The 13,249-nt window shown below is 50.8% G+C and overlaps 1 protein-coding gene across 6 annotated transcripts in view; it reads right to left on the reverse strand.

Moving 5' to 3' along the window:
* garnl3 (GTPase activating Rap/RanGAP domain like 3) overlaps nucleotides 1-13,249 on the reverse strand; it is a 569,928-nt gene that overhangs the window by 107,603 nt on the left and 449,076 nt on the right. For all 6 annotated transcript variants that reach the window (XM_038781606.1, XM_038781608.1, XM_038781607.1 and 3 more), the window contains 2 exons: nucleotides 4,293-4,397; nucleotides 1,274-1,348 (listed from right to left, as the gene is read on the reverse strand). In XM_038781606.1, the coding sequence (XP_038637534.1) occupies nucleotides 1,274-1,348; nucleotides 4,293-4,397 (180 nt within the window). The remainder of the gene's footprint in view (nucleotides 1-1,273; nucleotides 1,349-4,292; nucleotides 4,398-13,249) is intronic.

Raw genomic sequence — 13,249 nt, forward strand, 5'->3', positions numbered from 1 at the left:
GCAATTTAGCATGGTCAATCTACCTACCCTGCACATCTTTGGGTTGTGGGGGTGAAACCCACGCAGACACGGGGAGAATGTGCAAACTCCACACGGACAGTGGCCCAGGGCCGGGATTCGAACCCGGGTCCTCAGCGCCGTAGGCAGCAATGCTAACCACTGTGCCACCGTGCTGCCCGATCACTGCTTCTCTTGATGCATATAAATGGCTTGGGTGCTAGAATAGAAATATTTCTCAGTTTTCCATTGATACCTAGCCGTGGCAAACAGCGAGGGTGATAGCCACAGGTATGGGCTAGCATGGGAGGTGAGATTCAAGACAGAGAAATGCGAGATGATGCATTTTGGGAGAAGGAATAGGGAGAGGCAATATGGATTTAATGGCACAGTTAGAAGATTGTGCCAGAGCAGAGGACTGGGGGTGCATAGGTCTTTGAAGTTGCCAGGACATATACAAAGAGTGGTTAGCAAAACGTATATGAGATCTTGGGCTTCATTAATAGAGGCATTGAGTACAAACGCAGGCGATGGGAAGCAGGTTTATGATAAACCTTTCTAAAGCTTTGGTTAGGCCCTCAACTGAAATCCAGCTCGTTCTGGTCACCACACGTGGATGTGAAGGTCTGGGAGAGGGCACAGGAGAGATCTATCAAAACTGTTTCAGGGGTTCGGGTGGGAGGTGGGACTTTGGGCTATAAGGTTAAGCAAAACCTGGACGTGTTCCCCTTGAAGCAAAGGGGGTTGAGGGGCGATTCAATAGAAGTTGACAAGATTGCCACTCGTTTACTTAAGACGGACAAGAAAAAGATATTCGAATAGCTGGTGTTACAGGGAGGAAGAGGACACAGATTTAAGGTTTGGGGCAAGAGATGCAGGAGAGATGGGAGGGAGAACTCTTTTTACGCAATGAATGACAATGACTTGGAACTCACAGCCTGTGAGGGTGGTTAGGGTTAGGCAAGCAGAGAAAAGCAATGATTGCAAAAGGAAATTGGATTGGCAGTTGTCTTGAAGGAAGTAAATTGACAGGGCTGAAGGGGGAGGGGTAGAACAGCGGAATGGGTGCCTGCATGGAGAACTGGCATGGAGTTGATGAGCCAAATGTCCTCCTTCCGTGCTGTAATGACGGCAAGTACAATAGTCGGGTGCCTTTTTACCTGAAATTAATAAAAATTTGGGCCTGCAACACAGCTGCAATACACATTAGTCTAACTTTGCAACAGTTCAATCGAAATGTGTAGGCAGAAAGAAGGGAAACGAACAATGTGCTCACCTCTTTCCTGTACAGGCCGGTGGTTACCAAGCTAGTGGGAGCGTCTCCTCTGACGATTGTTTTCAGCTTGAGGGCCTGAACAAAAAGAATATCGGCACTATAATACTGAATTGCTCTGTGGTGCCATCAGGGCCACATACTTACTCTGACTGATAACACGACGGTGAGCAAAGGAGGCCTGGACCCAGAGTGCAAGGGGATCACAACATGGACAATATTACCGTGGCAACTGCCACCGCTGTCACGTGATACTCAGACCAAAAGCAGAGTGCTCTGGGGAATCTATTTGCAGAATAGCAACATTTTGTCAGCCCAATATGGAAGGAAAAAAAAAGGGCAGGGATTAAATTCTACTGTCATCCTATATTGCTCTGCCAGCTGTCTGAATAAATTATCCTGTAAAATTAGTAACATTTTACTGCATAATTAGTATTAAGAAAAGAGGAGGTCATAATTTGCAGGGCCGCACTACTTAATTAGAGTTTCACAGGGGGCAGAGGTGTGAAGGTACTGAGTGGAAAGCGATAACCAAAGTCCTTAATCTCCAACACAAAGTGAGGGAGGACGGGCACCGTGCGCTGGCCAGGCACCTACTCCCCATCTAAAAGGGGGGGGGGGGCTAATTGGAGGTTGAGTAATCCCCGCCTCCCTATTAGCGGTGCTGATAAAGACCTAGGAACAGAAATTCTCTCTCTGAGCAAGGAGGAACACCCCATAACGTGTAAGGATTTATAGAGAGAGCACATTATTAGGGCAGGAGAGAGAGGGTGGAATACGCATTCGAATTAAAAGAATCTATAGACAAAAACGAATCAAGGTGCATTTCAAATGACTCCAAGACTTCATTGTTGTGTATCATTTTAATACAAACCTACAACTTTGGATTATTCACTTTGATACCGTTTCAGGCTGCTGTGCTGATGGAATCAGGATTCGCTCAATAGCGGCTGACCCTTCAACTCATCACTAAAATCGTTAACAAGTTTGAGGGCCTCAAAAGCCATCAGCCAGGACTCTTCCTCTTTGACCGTTGTGAAAATTAAGGGACAAATGGCTCCTATGAAATCCCTTTGTCTGTTATCTTAATGCAAATGCTAACTGATATATTGAAGGTAAAGTGTGCAGATACAGCAGGCGGTAAAGAAGGCAAATGGTATGTTCGCCTTTATAGCGAGAGGATTCGAGTACAGGAGTAGGGACGTCTTGCTGCAATTAGACCACACCTGGAATATTATGTGCAGTTTTGAGTTTTTTTATTCGAAGGAGGAGGTTCTTGCTCTGGAGGGAGTGCAGCAAACGTTTGCCAGACTGACGTATGAGGGGAGATTGAATGAATTAGGATTGTATTCGCTGGAGTCCAGAACAATGAGGGGGGCGGGGGGGGGGGGGGGGGGATCTCATAGAAAACTGTAAAAAAAAATCTAACAGGACTAGAGAGGGTAGATGCAGGAAGGATATTCTCGATGTGTCCAGAACCAGCGGTCACTGTCTGAGGATACGGGGTAGACCATTTAGAACAGAGTTGAGGAGAAAGTTCTTCACCCAGAGAGTGGGTGGCCTGAGGAATTCATCATTGAGACCAAAACATGTCATGATTTCAAGAAACAGTTAGATAAAGCACGTAGGGCAAAGGGGATCAAAGGATATGGAGGGAAAGAGGGATTAGGCTACTGAGTTGGATGATCAGCCATGATCATAATGAATGGCAGAGCAGGCTTGAAGGGCCGAATGGCCTCCTCCTGCTCCTATTTTCTATGCTTCTAAGTAGGTTAGCACAGTTCAAATGGCACCTGATGGAATACCCCATTTGCTTGGATGAGTGCAGCTCCAAAAACATTCATGAAGCTCAGCACCATTCAGGACAAAGCAGTCCACTCGATCGACATCCTACCCACTACCCTGAACATTCACTCCCTCAACTACAGTGGCAGCAGTGTGTGCCATCACCAAGTCTTCTTCGATAGCAACTACCAAATCTGTGACCTGTACCGCCAAGAAGGACAAGGGTTATGGTCAGATGGGAATGCGATGATCTGCAAGTTCCCCTCCAAACCCACACCATCCTGAATTGGAACTTTATAGTCGCTGGGTCAAAAACCTGGAACTCCCTTCCAAACAACTCTGCGCATGTTTCAAAAAGGTGGCTTTCCACCACCCCCTTGTTAAGGCACATTCTGGTCTTGCCCAGTGACACCCACATCCCTCGAGGGAATAAAAAAAAAGAGCGAGGCAGAGATCACGGAGATCAGGAAGTGTGTAGAAAGCGCTAATCATGGGGTGGGATTTTAAGGCTCTTCCCACCGGCCCCGCCACCCTCGTGGCGTGTTCCCCGCCAGTGGGACGGCGAGCCACGCAAAGCTCTGCAGACACTGGTGGGACAAGAGGATCCAAATCCGTTCAACAAATCTGCTGCGAGAGAAGGCAAGGTGAAGCTCTCCATGTAAACATGACTTCATCATACTGTGTGTTTCAGCAGTGTTTAGATTCCTTCGATCCAACATCAATGTGCCTGCTGTTCTATACCATCCAAACGCTTTAGCGTAGAATAGTCAATGTTGACCAAATTCACCAGCGGAAGAAAACCCAGAAAAGGCAGCGGTGCCGGTTTAATTGCTTTGTCAAATACTGTTGATTCTTTTTGGATGTGCTTAGAAATATCGCTGGCTGCCTGTCTGAATTATGGAGTCAACAAATGTTGAGGCTCAGCTGACAAACTGCTGCTATTGTCCAGTTACCATCTTACAATCAGGCATCCCGATCCTGTGAGAACACTGACAATTATAACATTTCAACAATGAGGTGGGGACGTCGGCTTGCGTTGTCAGGTGATGTCGCACTTCCATTCATTGCAGACAACCTGTTATTACAAAAAAGAATGCCCCGATTCTTGTTGTTCAGTAGCTGCAATCCAAGTGATATTGCATGGAGTGGACAGTGAGTGAAGCACGTGGCACAGTTGGCAATCTGAATAGGCCTGCGAATTGGGTGAATTAAATAGCGGCTGACTGATGGCACTTACTTGGCCCACTCTGACAAATTCTGCTTGGCGTGCCTCCTCTTTCTTGCGCGCCGATTTGGGTGATTCTGGCAGCACGTCACTGAACGACCTCCTATTTAACATATTCTGGATACACATAACAGAAGGATGAGTTAAAACCCCTGCACAAGGTCGCGGCAAGATCCCTCAACTAACTGAAGAGATGCTGCATGTCCAGCAAACCCCCGGCTTTTATTGTGTGCCGCTGATCTCCAGCGGACGTCCTCTCCTTTTTCACGAAGGAGGACATAAACTCAAATGATTGTCACTAATTCCTGATGAATTTTTAATCCACCGCAAGGCCCAATATTTCAAACAGGTCCTTGACAGCAGATAGTGGCCACAGACCCCTTCAGTGCGCCTGATGGAATGCAGTAACAGGGTACAAATGAATAGCCATTTCAGTCCATACATTTTATTTTCTATTTACAAATTTAGAGTACCCAATTATTTCTTTTTTTCCAATTAAGGGGCAATTTAACATGGCCAATCCACCTACCCTGCACATCTTTGGGTTGTGGGGTGAAACCCACGCAGACACAGGGAGAATGTACAAACTCCACACGGATAGTGATCCGGGGCCAGTATTGAACCCGGGTCCTCAACGCCCTAGGAAGCAGTGCTAACCACTGTGCCACCGTGACGCCCTTTAGTCAATAAATGAAGAGTAATTCATCTGTTTCTGTTGGTCTTTGTGGGCGTGACTTCGGAATTATTGCAAATAAAACCCTCGGACAACTTTTTGTCAACGTGTTCCCCCCTCCTTTGCCGTACCTTTCTCGTAATGTCAATATGCAAAAGGCAATGGTTACTATGATTGCTGCCTCGTACTGCACTATTTGTGGTTTAACAATGCATCTAAAAGTGGGCAAGTTATTTTAGACAAAAGTAGTTAATGTTTTAGTTAAAACATCCAACCAGTGGAAAAGAAAACTGGACAAACTGTCCTTCCTCCATGTAGGCAGAGAGAAGATCATCCCTACTGATTCTTTACAAATGGCAGATGGACTACAACCTCAGTTGAAAGAGTATGAACCTGCTTTACCATTACATCATAACTAACGGTACGTAAAACTACTCAACTTCTGGCCAATCAGAAAACAAGGATAGGATTGTGTCACCAATATTTATTCGCTGGTTACATGGTCACCCATGGAACACCATAAACCAATCAGAACACAAGGGCTGGGGGAGCTGTGCACTACTGTAATATGAGTATGAACATTCTTCCTTTCCAACACTTCCAACAAAGTGCAGAAGGAGGTCATTCGGCCCATCGAGTCCGCACCGACCCTTTGAAAGAACAGCCAACCAAGGTTGTCTCGCCGGCCCTATCCCCACAACTCCACCTCGATTGCACATCTATGGACACCAAGGCCCAATTTATCACAGCCAATCCACCTAACCTGCACGTCTTTGGACTGTGGGAGGGAATCAGAGCACCCGGAGGAAACCCACGCAGACACGGGTAGAACAAACTCCACAAAGGTAGCCACCCAAAACCAGAATTGAACATGGGTCCCTGATGCTGTGTAGAGCCATCAGAGATAAGAAGCAGTGGCCGACAATGAGTTAAATATGCCAAAGATTTGCCTCAGCAGAGCCAAAGATCAAACCATTTAGACACAAGTGCTTTGGGATGTACAGAAATTGGAAAGAACATTTCTGAAATAGGGACAGGAGGAGCAACTTCTGGAAGAGCAAGAAAACAGCAACCGACGATTCAGGAAAGTTGCATTTAACAGCACTCGTATTGTTTTTGCCTGACATTACAAAAAAGATGAAGATAGCTTTAGAGACTGCACTACACACGCACTGTCCTCACTGCACACTCACTGTCCACACTACACACTCACTGTCCTCACTGCACACTCACTGTCCACACTGCACACTCACTGTCCACACTGCACACTCACTGTCCGCACTGCACACTCACTGTCCTCACTGCACACTCACTGTCCACACTGCACACTCACTGTCCTCACTGCACACTCACTGTCCACACTGCACACTCACTGTCCACACTGCACACTCACTGTCCACACTGCACACTCACTGTCCACGCTGCACACTCACTGTCCACACTGCACACTCACTGTCCACACTGCACACGCACTGTCCTCACTGCACACTCACTATCCACACTGCACACTCACTATCCACACTGCACACTCACTGTTCACACTGCACACTCACTGTCCACACTGCACACTCACTGTCCACACTGCACACTCACTGTCCTCACTGCACACTCACTGTCCACACTGCACACTCACTGTCCACGCTGCACAGTCACTGTCCACGCTGCACACTCACTGTCCGCACTACACACGCACTGTCCACACTGCACACTCACTGTCCGCACTACACACGCACTGTCCACACTGCACACTCACTGTCCGCACTACACACGCACTGTCCTCACTGCACACTCACTGTCCACACTGCACACTCACTGTCCTCACTGCACACTCACTGTCCGCTCTGCTCACTCACTGTCCACACTGCACACTCACTGTGCACACTGCACACGCACTGTCCACATTGCACACTCACTATCCACAGTGCACACTCACTGTCCACACTGCACACTCACTATCCACACTGCACACTCACTGTCCACACTGCACACTCACTGTCCACACTGCACACTCACTATCCACACTACACACTCACTGTCCACACTGCACACTCACTGTCCACACTGCACACTCACTATCCACACTACACACTCACTGTCCACACTGCACACTCACTGTCCACACTGCACACTCACTATACACACTGCACACTCACTGTCCACACTGCACACTCACTGACCACACTGCACACTCACTGTCCTCACTGCACACTCACTGTCCACGCTGCACACTCACTGTCCACACTGCACACTCACTATCCACACTGCACACTCACTGTACACACTGCACACTCACTGTCCACACTACACACTCACTGTCCACACTGCAGACTCACTGTCCTCACTGCACACTCACAGTCCACACTGCACACTCACTGTCCACACTGCACAATCACTGTCCACACTGCACACTCACTGTCTGCACTGCACATTCACTGTCCACACTGCACACTCACTGTCCACACTGCACACTCACTGTCCACACTGCACACTCACTGTCCACACTGCACACTCACTGTCCACACTGCACACTCACTGTCCACACTGCACACTCACTGTCCACACTGCACACTCACTGTCCACACTGCACACTCACTGTCCACACTGCACACTCACTGCCAAACTGCACATTCACTGTCCTCACTGCACACGCACTGTCCGCACTGCACACTCACTGTCCTCACTGCACACGCACTGTCCTCACTGCACACTCACTGTCCGCACTGCACGCTCACTGTCCACAATGCACGCTCACTGTCCACACTGCACACTCACTGTCCACACTGCACACTCACTGTCCGCACTGCACACTCACTGTCCGCACTGCACACTCACTGTCCTCACTGCTCACTCACTGTCCACACTGCACACTCACTGTCCACACTGCACACTCACTATACACACTGCACACTCACTGTCCACACTGCACACTCACTGACCACACTGCACACTCACTGTCCTCACTGCACACTCACTGTCCACGCTGCACACTCACTGTCCACACTGCACACTCACTATCCACACTGCACACTCACTGTACACACTGCACACTCACTGTCCACACTACACACTCACTGTCCACACTGCAGACTCACTGTCCTCACTGCACACTCACAGTCCACACTGCACACTCACTGTCCACACTGCACAATCACTGTCCACACTGCACACTCACTGTCTGCACTGCACATTCACTGTCCACACTGCACACTCACTGTCCACACTGCACACTCACTGTCCACACTGCACACTCACTGTCCACACTGCACACTCACTGTCCACACTGCACACTCACTGTCCACACTGCACACTCACTGTCCACACTGCACACTCACTGTCCACACTGCACACTCACTGTCCACACTGCACACTCACTGCCAAACTGCACATTCACTGTCCTCACTGCACACGCACTGTCCGCACTGCACACTCACTGTCCTCACTGCACACGCACTGTCCTCACTGCACACTCACTGTCCGCACTGCACGCTCACTGTCCACAATGCACGCTCACTGTCCACACTACACACTCACTGTCCACACTGCACACTCACTGTCCACACTGCACACTCACTGTCCACACTGCACACTCACTGTTCACGCTGCTCACTCACTGTCCTCACTGCACACTCACTGTCCGCACTGCACACTCACTGTCCTCACTGCACACTCACTGTCCACACTGCACACTCACTGTCCTCACTGCACACTCACTGTCCACACTGCACACTCACTGTCCTCACTGCACACTCACTGTCCGCACTGCACACTCACTGTCCACATGCACACTCACTGTCCACACTGCACACGCGCTGTCCACACTGCACACTCACTGTCCTCACTGCACACTCACTGTCCTCACTGCACACTCACTGTCCACATGCACACTCACTGTCCACACTGCACACTCACTGTCCACACTGCACACTCACTGTCCACACTGCACACTCACTGTCCACATGCACACTCACTGTCCACACTGCACACGCGCTGTCCACACTGCACACTCACTGCACACTCACTGTCCTCACTGCACACTCACTGTCCACACTGCACACTCACTGTCGTCACTTCACACTCACTGTCCACACTGCACACTCACTGTCCACACTGCACACTCACTGTCCTCACTGTACACTCACTGTCCACATTGCACACTCACTGTCCTCACTGCACACTCACTGTCCACACTGCACACTCACTGTCCACATTGCACACTCACTGTCCTCACTGCACACTTACTGTCCACACTGCACACTCACTGTACACTCAATGTCCACACTGCACACTCACTGTCCACACTGCACACTCACTGTCCACACTGCACACTCACTGTCCTCACTGCACACTCACTATCCACACTGCACACGCACTGTCCACACTGCACACTCACTATCGACACTGCACATGCACTGTCCACACTGCACACTCACTGTCCACACTGCACACTCACTGTCCTCACTGCACACTCACTGTCCACACTGCACACTCACTATCCACACTGCACACTCACTGTCCACACTGCACACTCACTGTCCACACTACACACTCACTGTCCACACTGCAGACTCACTGTCCTCATTGCACACTCACAGTCCACACTGCACACTCACTGTCCACACTGCACACTCACTGTCCACACTGCACACTCACAGTCCACACTGCACACTCACTGTCCACACTGCACAATCACTGTCCTCACTGCACATTCACTGTCCTCACTGCACACGCACTGTCCGCACTGCACATTCACTGGCCGCACTGCACACTCACTGTCCACACTGCACACTCACTGTCCTCACTGCACACTCACTGTCCACACTGCACACTCACTGTCCACACTGCACACTCACTGTCCTCACTGCACACTCACTGTCCACATTGCACACTCACTGTCCACACTGCACAATCACTGTCCACACTGCACACTCACTGTCCACACTGCACACTCACTGTCCACACTGCACATTCACTGTCCACACTGCACACTCACTGTCCACACTGCACAATCACTGTCCTCACTGCACACTCACTGTCCACACTGCACACTCACTATCCACGCTGCACACTCACTGTCTACGCTGCTCACTCACTGTCCACACTGCACACTCACTGTCTTCACTGCACACTCACTGTCCACACTGCACACTCACTATCGACACTGCACACTCACTGTCCGCACTGCACACTCACTGTCTTCACTACACGCTCACTGTCCACAATGCACGCTCACTGTCCACACTGCACGCTCACTGTCCACACTGCACACGAACTGTCCACACTGCACACTCACTGTCCTCACTGCACACTCACTGTCCACATTTCACACTCACTGTCCACACTGCACACTCACTGTCCACACTGCACACTCACTGCCAAACTGCACATTCACTGTCCACACTGCACACTCACTGTCCACACTGCACACTCACTGCCAAACTGCACATTCACTGTCCACACTGCTCACTCACTGTCCACACTGCATGCTCACTATCCACACTGCACACTCACTGTCCACACTGCACACTCACTGTCCACGCTGCACACTCACTGTCTACACTGCTCACTCACTGTCCACACTGCACACTCACTGTCTTCACTGCACACTCACTGTCCACACTGCACACTCACTATCGACACTGCACACTCACTGTCCGCACTGCACACTCACTGTCCTCACTACACGCTCACTGTCCACAATGCACGCTCACTGTCCACACTGCACGCTCACTGTCCACACTGCACACTCACTGTCCACACTGCACGCTCACTGTCCACACTGCACACGAACTGTCCACACTGCACGCTCACTGTCCACACTGCACGCTCACTGTCCACACTGCACACGAACTGTCCACACTGCACACTCACTATCGACACTGCAAATGCACTGTCCACACTGCACACTCACTGACCACAGTGCACACTCACTGTCCACACTGCACACTCACTGTCCACACTGCACACTCACTGTCCACACTGCACACTCACTATCCACACTGCACACTCACTGTCCACACTGCACACTCACTGTCCACACTGCACACTCACTGTCCACACTGCACACTCACTGTCCACACTGCACACGAACTGTCCACACTGCACACTCACTATCGACACTGCAGATGCACTGTCCACACTGCACACTCACTGTCCACACTGCACACTCACTGTCCGCACTGCACACTCACTGTCCACACTGCACACTCACTGCCCTCACTACACACTCACTGTCCACACTGCACACTCACTGACCACACTGCACACTCACTATACACACTGCACACTCACTGTCCTCACTGCACACTCACTATCCACACTGCACACTCACTGTCCACACTGCACACTCACTGTCCACACTACACACTCACTGTCCACACTGCAGACTCACTGTCCTCATTGCACACTCACAGTCCACACTGCACACTCACTGTCCACACTGCACAATCACTGTCCACACTGCACACTCACTGTCCACACTGCACACTCACTGTCCACACTGCACACTCACTGTCCACAGTGCACACTCACTGTCCACACTGCACACTCACTGTCCTCACTGCACACTCACTGTCCACACTGTAGACACTCACTGTCCACACTGCACACTCACTGTCCACACTGCACACTCACTGTCCTCACTGCACACTCACTGTCCACACTGCACATTCACTGTCCTCACTACACACTCACTGTCCTCACTGCACACTCACTGCACACTCACTGTCCTCACTGCACACTCACTGTCCGCATTGCACACTCACTGTCCTCACTGCACACTCACTGTCCACACTGCACACTCACTGTCCGCACTGCACACTCACTGCACACTCACTGTCCTCACTGCACACTCACTGCACACTCAACTGTCCTCACTGCACACTCACTGTCCGCATTGCACACTCACTGTCCTCACCGCACACTCACTGTCCACAGTGCACACTCACTGTCCTCACTGCACACTCACTGTCCACACTGCACACTCACTGTCCGCACTGCACACTCACTGCACACTCAACTGTCCTCACTGCACACTCACTGTCCACACTGCACACTCACTGTCCTCACTGCACACTCACTATCCACACTGCACACTCACTGTCCGCTCTGCACACTCACTGCATACTCACTGTCCTCACTACACTCTCACTGTCCTCACTGCACACTCACTGTCCGCACTGCACACTCACTGTCCGCATTGCACACTCACTGTCCTCACTGCACACTCACTGTCCTCACTGCACACTCACTGTCCGCATTGCACACTCACTGTCCGCATTGCACACTCACTGTCCGCACTGCACACTCACTGTCCGCATTGCACACTCACTGTCCTCACTGCACACTCACTGTCCACACTGCACACTCACTGTCCGCACTGCACACTCACTGTCCGCACTGCACACTCACTGTCCGCACTGCACACTCGCTGTCCTCACTGCACACTCACTGTCCACACTGTAGACACTCACTGTCCACACTGCACACTCACTTTCCTCACTGCACACTCATTGTCCACAATGCACACTCACTGTCCACACTGCACACTCACTGTCCACACTGCACACTCACTGTCCACACTGCACACTCACTGTCCGCACTGCACACCCACTGCCACACTGCACACTTACTGTCCTCACTACACACTCACTGTCCGCATTGCACACTCACTGTCCTCACTGCACACTCACTGTCCTCACTGCACACTCACTGTCCACACTGCACACTCACTGTCCTCACTACACACTCACTGTCCTCACTGCACACTCACTGTCCTCACTGCACACTCACTGTCCACACTGCACACTCACGGTCCTCACTGCACACTCACGGTCCTCACTGCACACTCACTGTCCTCACTGCACACTCACTGTCCACACTGCACACTCACTGTCCACACTGCACACTCACTGTCCGCACTGCACACTCACTGTCCGCACTGCACACCCACTGTCCACACTGCACACTCACTGTCCGCACTGCACACTCACTGTCCGCACTGCACACTCACTGTCCACACTGCACACTCACTGTCCACACTGCACACTCACTGTCCACACTGCACACTCACTGTCCACACTGCACACTCACTGTCCACACTGCACACTCACTGTCCACACTGCACACTCACTGTCCGCACTGCACACTCACTGTCCACACTGCACACTCACTGTCCACACTGCACACTCACTGTCCGCACTGCACACTCACTGTCCGCACTGAACACTCACTGTCCACACTGCACAATCACTGTCCGCACTGCACACTCACTGTCCGCACTGAACACTCACTGTCCACA

Source organism: Scyliorhinus canicula, chromosome 21 (assembly GCF_902713615.1).
Source record: "Scyliorhinus canicula chromosome 21, sScyCan1.1, whole genome shotgun sequence".
Taxonomy (NCBI): domain Eukaryota; kingdom Metazoa; phylum Chordata; class Chondrichthyes; order Carcharhiniformes; family Scyliorhinidae; genus Scyliorhinus; species Scyliorhinus canicula.